The 13,018-nt window shown below is 55.0% G+C and overlaps 1 protein-coding gene across 1 annotated transcript in view; it reads left to right on the plus strand.

Annotated features, from left to right (window-relative positions):
- Positions 1 to 8,802, plus strand: part of LTBP2 (latent transforming growth factor beta binding protein 2) — a 103,481-nt gene extending 94,679 nt beyond the window's left edge. Inside the window, exons 27-32 of the mRNA XM_038765583.1 lie at positions 1,931 to 2,059; positions 3,759 to 3,890; positions 3,984 to 4,151; positions 4,233 to 4,400; positions 4,571 to 4,723; positions 8,452 to 8,802. Of these exons, the coding sequence (XP_038621511.1) occupies positions 1,931 to 2,059; positions 3,759 to 3,890; positions 3,984 to 4,151; positions 4,233 to 4,400; positions 4,571 to 4,723; positions 8,452 to 8,591 (890 nt within the window). The 3' untranslated portion in view covers positions 8,592 to 8,802. The remainder of the gene's footprint in view (positions 1 to 1,930; positions 2,060 to 3,758; positions 3,891 to 3,983; positions 4,152 to 4,232; positions 4,401 to 4,570; positions 4,724 to 8,451) is intronic.
- Positions 8,803 to 13,018: the final 4,216 nt, after the last annotated feature.

Consider the following 13,018-nt stretch of genomic DNA (forward strand, 5'->3'; position numbering starts at 1 on the left):
TCAAGGAGAAGCCGCACGGCCTAGTGGGTAGCGGCCGGGCGTCGGGAGGACCTGGGTTCTAGTCCCGGCTCCTCCACCCATCCGCCGCGTGACCTTGGGCAAGTCGCTTCGCTTCCCTGGCCCTCGGTTCCCTCATCTGGAAAATGGGGGTGGAGACCGTGAGCCCCCTTTTAGACTGTGAGCCCACTGTTGGGTAGGGACCGTCTCTATATGTTGCCAACTTGTACTTCCCAAGCGCTTAGTCCAGTGCTCTGCACACAGTAGGCGCTCAATACGATTGATGATGATGATGATGATGGTGAGCCCCCGGGGGACGGGGATCGGATCTGAGCCGAATGCCTTGTATCCACACCGGCGCTCAGAACGGCGCCCGGCACCTAGTAAGCGCTTATCGAATACCACGATGATTATTAGGGCCGAGCGTGGACCCCTCCACCTAAACCCCGGGGCCCACCCGGGGGGCCTGACTGGAGACCCCCGGCCCACGTCCTCCCCCGGGCCTGGAACGCCCTCCCTCCGCACATCCGCCAAGCTAACTCTCTTCCTCCCTTCAAAGCCCTACTGGGAGCTCACCTCCTCCAGGAGGCCTTCCCAGTCTGAGCCCCCTCCTTCCTCTCCCCCTCGTCCCCCCTCCATCCCCCCATCTTACCTCCTTCCCTTCCCCACAGCACCTGTATATATGTTTGTACATATTTATTACTCTATTTATTTTCCTTGTACATCTCTATTCTATTTATTTTATTTTGTTAGCATGTTTGGTTTTGTTCTCCGTCTCCCCCTTTTAGACTGTGAGCCTGCTGTTGGTTAGGGACCGTCTCTATATGTTGCCAACTTGTACTTCCCAAGCACTTAGTACAGTGCTCTGCACACAGTAAGCGCCCAATAAATACAATTGATTCCTCCCTTCAAAGCCCAACTGAGAGCTCACCTCCTCCAGGAGGCCTTCCCACACTGAGCCCCCTTTTTCCTCTCCTCCTCCCCACCCCTCCGCCCTACCTCCTTCCCCTCCCCACAGCACCTGTACATACGTTTGGACAGATTGATTCCTCCATTTATTTTACTTGTACATATTTACTATTTTGTTGTGTTAACGACGTGCACAGAGCTTTAATTCTATTTGTTCTGACGACTTGACACCCGTCCACGTGTTTTGTTTCATCGCCTGTCTCCCCCTTCTAGACTGGGAGCCCGTTTTTGGGTAGGGACCGCCTCTAGATAATAATAATAATAATTGACGGCATTTATTAAGCGCTTACTATGTGCAAAGCACTGTTCTGAGCGCTGGGGAGGTTACCAGGTGATCAGGTTGTCCCACGGGGGGCTCACAGTCAATCCCCATTTTCCAGATGAGGTAACTGAGGCACAGAGAAGTGACTTGCCCAAGGTCACACAGCTGACAATTAGTGGAGGCGGGGTACGAACCCAGGACCTCGGACTCCAAAGCCCGGGCTCATTCCACTGAGCCACGCCGACTTGTACTTCCCAATAATAATAATAATAATGATGGCATTTGTTAAGCGCTCACTATGCGCCAAGCACCGTTCTAAGCGCTGGGGAGGTTACAAGGTGATCAGGTCGGCCCCCGGGGGGGCTCGCGGTCTTCATCCCCATTAGCCCAGCGCTCTGCACACAGTAGGCGCTCAATAAATACGATGGAATGACCCCCTCCCCCCCACCTTACCTCCTTCCCCTCCCCACAGCACCTGTATATATATTTGTCCACATTTATTCTATTTATTTTATTTTGTTATTACGTTTTGCTGTCCGTCTCCCCCTTCTAGCCTGTGAGCCCGCTGTCGGGTAGGGCCCGTCTCTAGCTGCGGCCAACTTGGACGTCCCAAGCGCTCAGTACAGTGCCCGGCACACGGTAAGCGCTCAATCGACACGACCGAATGAGCGAATGAATGACCCCCGGCTCGTTCCCCGGCAGACGCGGACGAGTGCGTGATATTCGGGCTCGGGCTCTGCCAGGCCGGCCGGTGCTTCAACACGGCGCCCGGGTACACCTGTCTCTGCCACCCCGGATACCGCAACAACGCGTCCCACCTGGAGTGCGTGGGTAAGGACAACCGACCCCCCCACCGGGCTCGCCGTCGGAGGGGACCCATCTCTCGCGCCGGCCCGGGGGTCCGCGGGTCGCGTGACCCACCCCTGAGCTCTCGGAGAGAAAATTGGCAGCCTGGGAGAGAAAAGATCTGAGTTCCGATCCCGGCTCCGCCGACTGCTCGGCCAAGTCGCTTCACTCCCCCGGGCCCCGGTTCTCCCGTCCCGCAGTCTGCATCCAACTACCCCAGCGCTTAGAGCAGCGTTGGACACGTGAGGAGTACTTATCGAATGCCGTCATTTTTTCTTAATTTTTAATTATTTTTTAAATTAAAAAATCAATCTTTTTTAATTGAAAATTCATCTTTTTAATTAAAAAATGAATCCTTTTTATTAAAAATCATCTTTTTAATTAAAAACTAATCTTTTTTAATTGAAAAATTAATCTTTTAAAATTAAAAAATCAATCTTTTTAATTTTTTAATTAAAATTCATCTTTTTTAAAGAATTAATCTTTTTTATTTTTTAATTAAAATCCATCTTTTTAATTAAAAATTCATCTTTTTAATTAAACAATTAATCTTTTTAATTAAAAATTAATCTTTTTAATTAAAAATTAATCTTTTTTAATAAAAAATAATCTTTTTAATTAAAGATTAATCTTTTTTAATTAAAAAATTAAACATTTTAATTAAAAAATAATCTTTTTTAAATTTTTTAATTAAAATTCATCTTTTTTAATTAAAAATTAATCTTTTTTGATTAAAGATTAATCTTTTTTAATTAAAAATTTAATCTTTTTTGATTAAAAATTAATCTTTTTTAATTAAAAATTTAATCTTTTTTGAATTTTTAATTAAAATTCATCTTTTTAAATTAAAAATTAATCTTTTTAATTAAAAATTAATCTTTTTTCAATTAAAAAATTAATCTTTTTAAATTTTTTTTTAAACTGGAAAAAGGTGGGCGCTGCCTGGGGGTCATTCACTCAGCCGTATTTACTGAACGCTTCCTGTGTGCAGAGCACTGTGCTAAGCGCTTGGGAAGTACAAGCTGGCAACAGATAGAGACGGTCCCTACCCGACAACGGGCTCCCAGCTCTGCCGCCGGTCTGCTGGGAGACCTTTCATTCATTCAATCGTATTTACTGAGCGCTTACTGTGTGCAGAGCACTGTACTAAGCGCTTGGGACGTACAAGTTGGCAACAGATAGAGACGGTCCCTACCCGACAACGGGCTCCCAGCTCTGCCGCCGGTCTGCTGGGAGACCTTTCATTTACTCAACTGTATTTACTGAGCGCTTACTGTGTGCAGAGCACTGTACTAAGCGCTCGGGAAGTCCAAGCTGGCAACATCTAGAGACGGTCCCTACCCGACAGCGGGCTCACAGTCTTTGAGTGGCTCAGCGGGAAGAACCCGGGCTCGGGTTCTCCTCCCGGCTCCGCCACTCGTCAGCCGGGTGACCCTGGGCGAGCCGCTCCGCTTCCCTGGGCCTCAGTTCCCTCACCTGGAAAACGGGGACGAAGACTGGGAGCCCCGCGGGGGCCAACGCGATCACCCCGCATCCCTCCCGGCGCTCGGCTGAACCGACGCCGTCGTCCTCCGGGCCTCGTCCGTCGGACGGGGACGAAGGCCGGGAGCCCCGCCGCGTCCCACCGGACGGGCTGGTGTCTCGGCCGGCGCCCGGCACGTAGTGAGCGCTCCCCCTCCCGCAGACGAAGACGAGTGCGCCAACGCGGCCTGCGAGGGCGGCGCGTGCGTGAACACGGCGGGCTCCTTCCACTGCTTCTGCGGCCCCCCGCTCGTCCTGGACGCCAGCCAGAGGCGCTGCGTCAATGCCACCGCGGGTGAGGGGGCCGGGGCCGGGCGGGGGGCGGCGCGGGCCGGGCCTCTCCCCCCGGGGGTGCTCACCGGGCCCGTCTCCGTCCCGGGGGGCCCAGAGGACTACGCGGAACCGGCCGTCCACGTGGACGTCTGCTGGCGGCGGGTCGTCGACTACGCCTGCCAGCCGCCGGCCGGCGAGGCGGCCGCCACCTACACGGAGTGCTGCTGCCAGGGGGGCGAGGCCTGGGGCCGGCAGTGCTCCCTCTGCCCCCCGACGACGTCCGGTGAGGCCGGGGGCCGGGCGGGGGGCGGGTTGGGGGCCGGGCCCGGGAACCCACAGGCACCCACACCTCCTCTCCCCGCAGAGGTCTTCGCCGAGCTGTGCCGGGGGAGCGGGGGCGCGGCCGACCTCGCCCCCCGGCCGGGCTACGACTACGCCCCCGGGCCCGCCGACCTGGGCTACGGGGGCCCCCCGGACGGCTACCGGGACCCCGGGCACGGAGCCGGGCCTCGCTTCGTGCCCGGGCGGCCAGGTTGGTGGCGGCGGCCGCGGGAGGGGAAGGGATGCGGTCACCGAGCGCTTACCGCGCGCGGGGCGCCGGGCTGAGCCCCCCCCGGGCGAGTCCAGTACGATAACGGACGCGGTCCCCCCGCGTGGGTGGGCTGAGGGGCTGACCGCGCCGCCCGGCCGTCTCGCCCGCAGCCCCCGCCGGGCCCCGGGGCGGCTTCGAGGGGGCCGAGGAGTGCGGCGTCCTGAACGGCTGCCAGAACGGCCGCTGCGTCCGCGTGCCCGAGGGCTACACCTGCGACTGCTTTGAGGGCTACCGGCTGGACACCGCCCGGCTGGCATGCGTGGGTGAGCGAAGCCTGCCGGCCCCGGGCACGGTCCCCCCGCGCCTGGAGAAGCAGCGTGGCTCAGTGGAAAGAGGGTCACGGGTTCAAATCCCCGCTCCGCCGACTGTCAGCCGTGTGACTTTGGGCGACTCGCTTCGCTTCTCTGGGCCTCAGTTCCCTCCTCTGTCAAATGGGGATTAAGACGTGGGACAACCTTGTATCCCCCCAGTGCTCAGCACGTAGGAAGCGCTTAACAAATACCATCGTCATTATTATTATTATTCATTCCACCCTAATTATCGAGCGCTTACTGTGGGCGGAGCGCCGGACTAAGCGCTTGGGAAGTACGGTTCGGCAATGGATACAGACGATCCTTATCCAAACAGCCTCCCGGTCTAGAAGGGGGGAATCATAAGCGCTTCCCACGTTGGGGAAGACGTGGGGCAGACGCTCTATTTTGACGTCCCGCCGTCACCTCCAACCCATCGGGCCCCGCGCGGGGCTCAAAAGTCAAAGTTGGAGGGAGAAAAAGGACCGAATCCCCATTCTGTCAACGTGGAAACCGAGGCACAGAGAAGTGAGGCGACTGGCCGGCTCGCGCGGCAGGTGGATTGACCTCTCGTATTTACTGAGCGCTTCCTGCGGGCACGGCACCGGGCTAAGCGCTTGGGAGAGTGTCACAGAGTTGGGAGGCACGATCCCTGCCCACGAGAAGCTTGCGGTCTAGAGGGGGAGACGGACGGGACTGTGATTAAATGAATTACGGAGAGGTACGGAAGGACTCGGGGACCGAGGGAAGGGTGAATAAAGGCAGGAAATGCGAGGGCGAGGCGGAAGGGAGCGAGGGGATGGACAGCCGCCGGAGGATCCCGAGGAGAGGAGAAACGTGGCCTGAATGTGTTTGGGGAAAAAAAGGATCTGGGCGGGAGAGGAGATGTGCTTGGATTAACGTGGTAGCAGCCTGGATGGAGAAGAAGGGGGTGGATTTTAGCAATATCGTGAAGACCGCACTGACGGGATTTAGCGACGGATCGAATGTGAGGGTGGAATGAGAGAGATGAGAGTGGCGTGCACTGTTGCGGGCTTGTGAGACGGGAAGGGTGGTGGTTCGCCTACGGTGATGGGAAAATCGGGGAAGGGGATGGTCTGAGGAGCTCTGTTTCGGACGGGCTGAGTTGGAGGTGACGGCGGGACGTCAAAATAGAGCTATCCTGATGGCAGGAGGAGATGTGAGGCTGAAGTGAGGGAGAGGTCAGGGCTGGAGGCGTAGATTTGGGAACCAGCCGCACGGAGGTGGGAGTTGAGGCTGTGGGAGCGAATAATAATAATAATGAGGGCATTTAATGAGCGCTTACTCTGTGCAAAGCGCCGTCCTAAGCGCCGGGGAGGTTACAAGGTCAGCAGGTTGTCCCGCTCGGGGTCACAGGCTTACTCCCGAGAAGCAGCGTGGCTCAGTGGAAAGAGCCCGGGCTTTGGAGTCAGAGGTCATGGGTTCAAATCCTGGCTCCGCCACTTGTCAGCTGGGTGACTTTGGGCGAGTCACTTCACTTCTCTGGGCCTCAGTTCCCTCATCTGTAAAATGGGGATGAAGACTGGGAGCCCCCTGTGGGACAAACTGATCACCTTGTAACCCCCAGGGCTTAGAACAGTGCTTTGCACATAGTAAGAGCTTAATAAATGCCATTATTATTATTATTATTCCCCATGTTACAGCTGAGGGAACTGAGGCGCAGAGAAGTGAAGCGACTTGCCCAAAGTCACACAGCTGGCAAGAGAAGCAGCGTGGCTCAGTGGAAAGAGCCCGGGCTTTGGAGTCAGAGGTCGTGGGTTCAAATCCCGGCTCTGCCAATTGTCAGCTGTGTGACTTTGGGCAAGTCACTTCTCTGTGCCTCAGTTCCCTCTTCTGTAAAATGGGGATTAAAACTGTGAGCCCCCATGGGACAACCTGATAACCTTATAACCCCCCCAGCGCTTAGAACAGTGCTTTGCACGTAGTAAGAGCTTAATAAATGCCACTATTATTATTATTATTATTATTACTCCCCATGATACAGCTGAGGGAACTGAGGCCCAGAGAAGTGAAGCGACTCGCCCAAGGTCACACAGCTGGCAAGTGGCAGAGGCGGCACTGGAACCCATGACCTCGGACTCCAAAGCCCGGGCTCTTTCCACTGAGCCACGCTGCCTGAATGAGGGATCCACGGGAGGGGGTGTAGCTGGGGAATCAATCAATCAATCGTATTTGTTGAGCGCTTACTGTGTGCAGAGCACTGTACTAAGCGCTTGGGAAGTACAAGCTGGCAACACAATAGAAGGGGAATCAATCAATCAATCATATTTATTGAGCGCTTACTATGTGCAGAGCACTGTACTAAGCACTTGGGAAGTACAAATTGGCAACGTATAGAGACAGTCCCTACCCAACATTGGGCTCACAGTCTAAAAGGGGGAGACAGAGAAAAAAAAAAAACCAAACATCCTAACAAAATAAAATAGAATAGATATGTACAAGTAAAATAAATAGAGTAATAAGTATGTACAAACATATATACAGGTGCTGTGGGGAAGGGAAGGAGGTAAGATGGGGGGGATGGAGGGGACTCAGAACTGAACTCTGAGGGGACCCCCACACACAGTCAGGGGGTGGGGGGAAGAGGAGGAGCCCGCCAAAGAGATTGAGAACGAGCGGCCAGAGGGACGAGAGGAGGACCGGGAGAGGATGGCATCAGCGGAGCCGAGGTGGGATCAAGTTTTGGGGAGAAGTGGGTGGGCCACGGGGGGCCAAGGCAGCCGAGAGGTCGAGCGGAGGATGGAGAGGGAGACGTCAGCGACACAGTCGGGAAGAGAACCGGGGTCCTCTGATTCCCGGGTCCGTGCCCTTCTCACCAGGCGGTGCCGGAGGAAGGGGGAGGCCCCCTCTGGACACTTAGCCGTGCCGGTCCCCGGCCAACCGACCCGCTCTCCAGGGTCAGTTGCCCGGGCACCGCCCGCACGGTTGCCACTCACCAAAGTTAGGCGTGTCAGGCCGGGCCCCCACGGGCCCGGCGCGACGGCATCGTGGGAGACGGGGTTTCGTGGGCGACAAGGCTCCTCCCCCGGGCCTGGAATGCCCCCAATCCCTCTGCCCCTCCGTCAAGCTAGCTCTCTTCCTCCCTTCAAGGCCCTGCTGAGAGCTCACCTCCTCCAGGAGGCCTTCCCAGGCTGAGCCCCTTCCTTCCTCTCCCCCTCTCCATCCCCCATCTTACCTCCTTCCCTTCCCCACAGCACCTGTATATATGTATGTACATATTTATTACTCTATTTATTTATTTATTTTACTTGTACATATCTATCCTATTTATTTTATATTGTTAGTATGTTTGGTTTTGTTCTCTGTCTCCCCCTTTTAGACTGTGAGCCCACTGCTGGGTAGGGACTGTCTCTATATGTTGCCAATTTGGACTTCCCAAGCGCTTAGTGCAGTGCTCTGCACATAGTAAGCGCTCAATAAATACGATTGATGATGATGAAGGAACGCGGCCTCTGGGAAGGCCACGGAGCGGGAAGGAGGGAGACCCGCGTCCTCCGGGCCTCGGTTTCCCCCGCTTTGGGCGGGGATCGGGCCCAGCGTGCTTGTGCCCTATCCACCCCGGCGCTCAGTCCGGTGCTTAACCGGTTAACCGGGCCCGTTGCTTGCCGTTGGAAGGCCCGGCGGGACCGGGATTCGGCTACGCCCGTGTCCAACCCGGCGCCTCTGGTCTCGCCTCGCAGACGTGAACGAGTGCGGAGACGGGCGCCTGCCCTCGGCGGACCCGTGCGCCCCCGGCCGCTGCGAGAACACGGACGGCTCCTTCCGCTGCCTCTGCCCGCCGGGGCTGGTGCCCGCCGCGGCACCGCCCCGCTGCGCGTAGGGGCCGGACCCCCTTCCTCGGCCCCGGTCCGCGGGGGGCCCCGCCTGACCACCCGCACGGCTACCCCCGGGAGGGCTTGAGCGGTCACCCTTCGGCAGCCTCTCCCGGGGCGGCCGCCACAGCCCCCGGGAGGGAAACTGAGGCCCGTGCCAGCGGGCTGAGCGCCGCCTCCGCCCATCCGCCTCCCCGAAGATGCCCGGGCGGCCCGCTCGGCTCTCCGGAGCACTCTCCTCGGGGGGAAAAGGGTTCGGCCGCGTTAATAAAACGGTCTTGTTTTCTGGCCCGTGGCGTCTAGCGTGTTTCTGTCCGGGGCCCTCAGCGCGTGGCTCCGACCCGGGCAGGCCAAGGATCCCCTTTAAACAACTTATATGTTGCCGACTTGTACATCCCAAGCGCTCAGTACAGTGCTCTGCACACAGTAAGTGCTCAATAAATACGACCGAATGAACGCATGAATGACACCGCGGCGGGAGGCTGCGGGGCCTGGGATTCGCAAGGATTTCCCTGCCTCTCTGACTAGCTGGAGGAAAACGCCTCAGCTGAACTGGTTTTTGAAATCAATCAATCACTCAATCGTATTTATTGAGCGCTTACTGTGTGCACAGCGCTGTACTAAGCGCTTGGGAAGTACAAGTTGGCAACATAGAGAGACAGTCCCTACCCAACAGTGGGCTCACAGTCTAAAAGGGGGAGGCGGAGAACAAAATCAAACGTACTAACAAAATAAAATAAATAGAATAGACATGTACAAGTAAAATAAATAAATAAAAATAAATAAATAAATAAATAAATGCATGAAAATTAAGTGATAAATATGTACAAACATATATATACACATATATATATATACACACACACATATATATATATATACACATATATATATATACACACACACACATATATATATACACACACACATATATATACACACACACATATATATATACATATATACATATATATATATACACACACATATATATATATATATAAAAACAGGTGCCAAAGGCCAAAGGGTTGTTGACATACAAAACTCCACCTTCCCGGGGGAAATGGAGAGGGAGCGTTCTTATTTGGGAATTGCAACAGGGTCCCTAAATACCTGAAGACAAAGGTCAGGAAAGCCCAAGTGCCTTGGACTAAATCCCACAGGAAGCCGAGAGGATTAGGACGTTTGGGAAAGGCCGGGTTGACTCGAGGATCTCGCCGGTTCTCAACCGCCACCACCCTCAGAGGGGTCTAATAAGCTCCCCGTGGGCAGGGAACGTGCCGACCAACTGCTGAGAAGCAGCGTGGCTGCCTCTAATAATAATGGTACTTGCTGAGCGCTTACTAGAGAAGCAGCGTGGCTCAGTGGAAAGGGCCCGGGCTTTGGAGTCGGAGGTCCTGGGTTCAAATCCCAGCTCCGCCAGTTGTCGGCCGTGTGACTTTGGGCAAGTCACTTCCCTTCTCTGGGCCTCAGTTCCCTCATCTGTAAAATGGGGATAAAGACTGTGAGCCCCCCCATGAGACAACCTGATCACCTTGTAACCTCCCCAGCGCTTTGAACAGTGCTTTAAGCATATAGTAAGTGCTTAATAAATGCCATCATTATCATTACTATTATTCTCTGGGCCTCAGTTCCCTCACCTGCAAAATGGGGATAAAGACTGCAAGCCCGCCCCTTAAGACAACCTGATCATCTTGTAACCTCCCCAGCGCTTAGAACAGTGCTTTGCATATAGTAAGTGCTTAATAAATGCCATCACTCATTATTATTATTCTCTGGGCCTCAGTTCCCTCATCTGTAAAATGGGGAGAAAGACTGCGAGCCCCCCCCCTTAAGACAACCTGATCACTTGTAACCTCCCCAGCGCTTAGAACAGTGCTTTGCACATAGTAAGTGCTTAATAAACGCCATTACCAACTGTGTTATACTTTACTCTCCCAAGCGCTTAGGACGGGCTCTGCACGCAGGAAGCGCTCAATAAATGCAGTTGATTGACTGACTGTACCAGCTCTGTTGCATTATAGCCTCCCAAGCGCTTAGTACGGTGCTCGGCCCACGGTAAACGCTCAATAAATACTAGCGATAAACTCTGCACGCAGTGAGCGCTCAATAAATGCAGTTGATTGTACAAGTTCTGTTGCATTATAGCCTCCCAAGCGCTTAGTACAGTGCTCGGCCCACGGTAAACGCTCAATAAATACCAGCGATAAACTCCGTGACGACGGAGCCCCGAGGGACGGGGACCGTGTCTAATTCCCCCCCTGCGTATTCTCTCCCAGCGTTTAGTACAGTGCTCTGCACACGGTGAGCACTTGGTAAACATTATTCCTATGACTACTCCCCCTGCGGCTGGGGCGCCGGAGGTCATGGGTTCTAATCCTGGCGCCGCCGCTCGTCTGCCGTGCGACAACTTCTCTGGGCCTCAGTCACCTCATCTGTAAAATGGGGATGGACACTGTGAGCCCCACGTGGGACAACCTGATTACTTTGTCACCTCGGCGCTTAGAACGGCGCTTGGCACACATTTATAATAATAATAATGATAGCGTTTATTAAGCGCTATGTGCCAAGCACTGTTCTAAGCGCTGGGGAGGTTACAAGGTGATCAGGTTGTCCCCCGGGGGGGGGGAATCACGGTCTTCAGCCCCATTTTACAGATGAGGGGGACAACCTGATCACCTTGTAAATTCCCCAGCGCTTAGAACAGTGCTCTGAACATAGTAAGCACTTAATAAATGCCATTATTATTATTATTATGAGGCCCAGAGAAGTGACTTGCCCGGCTGGCAATTGGCGGGGCCGGGATCTGAACCCGTGACCTCCGACTCCAAAGCCCGGGCTCTTTCCACTGAGCCACGCTGCTTCTCTAGTAAGCGCTCAGCAAGTACCACTATTATCATCATCATCACCAAGAGTTACTAGGCTGGACCGGACAGGGGTAGCAACGGGAGGCGCTTCCAGGGATTTCTCTTTTTGGGGGGACGGTCAGACCCCCCATTTCGACGCTTTTCCCCTTCACGGCTCCGTCCGCCAAGTCTCCCGACTCCGCTTCGCTGTGTTTCCCTCCTCTGTGCACTGTATAGACGCACCCGGCCCGTCGGCGGAGCCTCCGCCGTCGCCGTCTTCCTCTGGATCGCCTCTAAACCCTCCGTGCTGCCGACCTGTCCTTCCCGAGCGCTTAGCCCAGCGCTCTGCACACCGTGAGCGCTCAATAAATACGGCTGAATGAATGATGGGCAGTTCAACAACTGCGGACCGACTGACCGAAGGCCCCCAGGGACCCGGGGCGGGTGACCCGAGGCGGAGAGCGGGCCGACCCGGAAAACCGGCTCGCTGGCCGTCTTCCGGACTCGCCCGTCGATGGCTCTGGGGCCGGATCGAAGGAAAAATCTCCGGCCTCTTCCCTTCCGATCCCCGCTTCTCTCCCCCGCCCGTACCGTCTTTCTAAGCAAACGTTTTCCGGGCACGGCTCCCCGGGCCCGCCGTCCACTCAGTCGCTCAAATCAATCGACCGGATCCATCGAGGCCTGAGGGCGCAGCACTGGACTGAGCGCTCGGGAGAGTACGATAAAGCAGTCCCACTCCCTGCCCGCAGGGAGCTTGCAAACCAGAGGGAGAGAGGGACGTTAATATAAATCTATATAACTCCTATAAATCTATATAAATATAACTCCTCCGCAATGGGCCAGAAGGGACTGGATTAGCTCCCTCCCGCTCACCTGGCCTCACTCCTCCTCTACAACCCGGCCGGCCCGCTCTGCTTCTCTAACTCAGTGGATCGTTATTTATTGGGCGCTGACCGTACCGTCGTCATCATCGCCGTCTGATGGATTCTTAAACCTTTCCCAAAGGTTCAACCGAGGAGGGGGCCGGATTCCTTAACCCTTTCCCAAAGGTTCAACCGAGGAGGGGGCCGGATCCCTTAACCCTTTCCCAAAGGTTCATCCAGGGAGGGGACCGGATCCCTTAACCCTTTCCCAAAGGTCCAACCGAGGAGCGGGCCGGATCCCTTAACCCTTTCCCAAAGGTTCAACCGAGGAGGGGGCCGGATCCCTTAACCCTTTCCCAAAGGTTCAACCGAGGAGGGGACCGGATTCCTTAACCCTTTCCCAAAGGTTCAACTGAGGAGGGGGCCGGATTCCTTAACCCTTTCCCAAAGGTTCATCCAGGGAGGGGGCCGGATTCCTTAACCCTTTCCCAAAGGTTCAACCGAGGAGGGGGCCGGACTCCTTAACCCTTTCCCAAAGGTTCAACCAAGGAGGGGGCCGGATTCCTTAACCCTTTCCCAAAGGTTCATCCAGGGAGGGGGCCGGATTCCTTAACCCTTTCCCAAAGGTTCAACCGAGGAGGGGGCCGGACTCCTTAACCCTTTCCCAAAGGTTCAACCGAGGAGGGGGCCGGATCCCTTAACCCTTTCCCAAAGGTTCAACCGAGG

This window comes from Tachyglossus aculeatus, chromosome 23, assembly GCF_015852505.1.
Source record: "Tachyglossus aculeatus isolate mTacAcu1 chromosome 23, mTacAcu1.pri, whole genome shotgun sequence".
Taxonomy (NCBI): domain Eukaryota; kingdom Metazoa; phylum Chordata; class Mammalia; order Monotremata; family Tachyglossidae; genus Tachyglossus; species Tachyglossus aculeatus.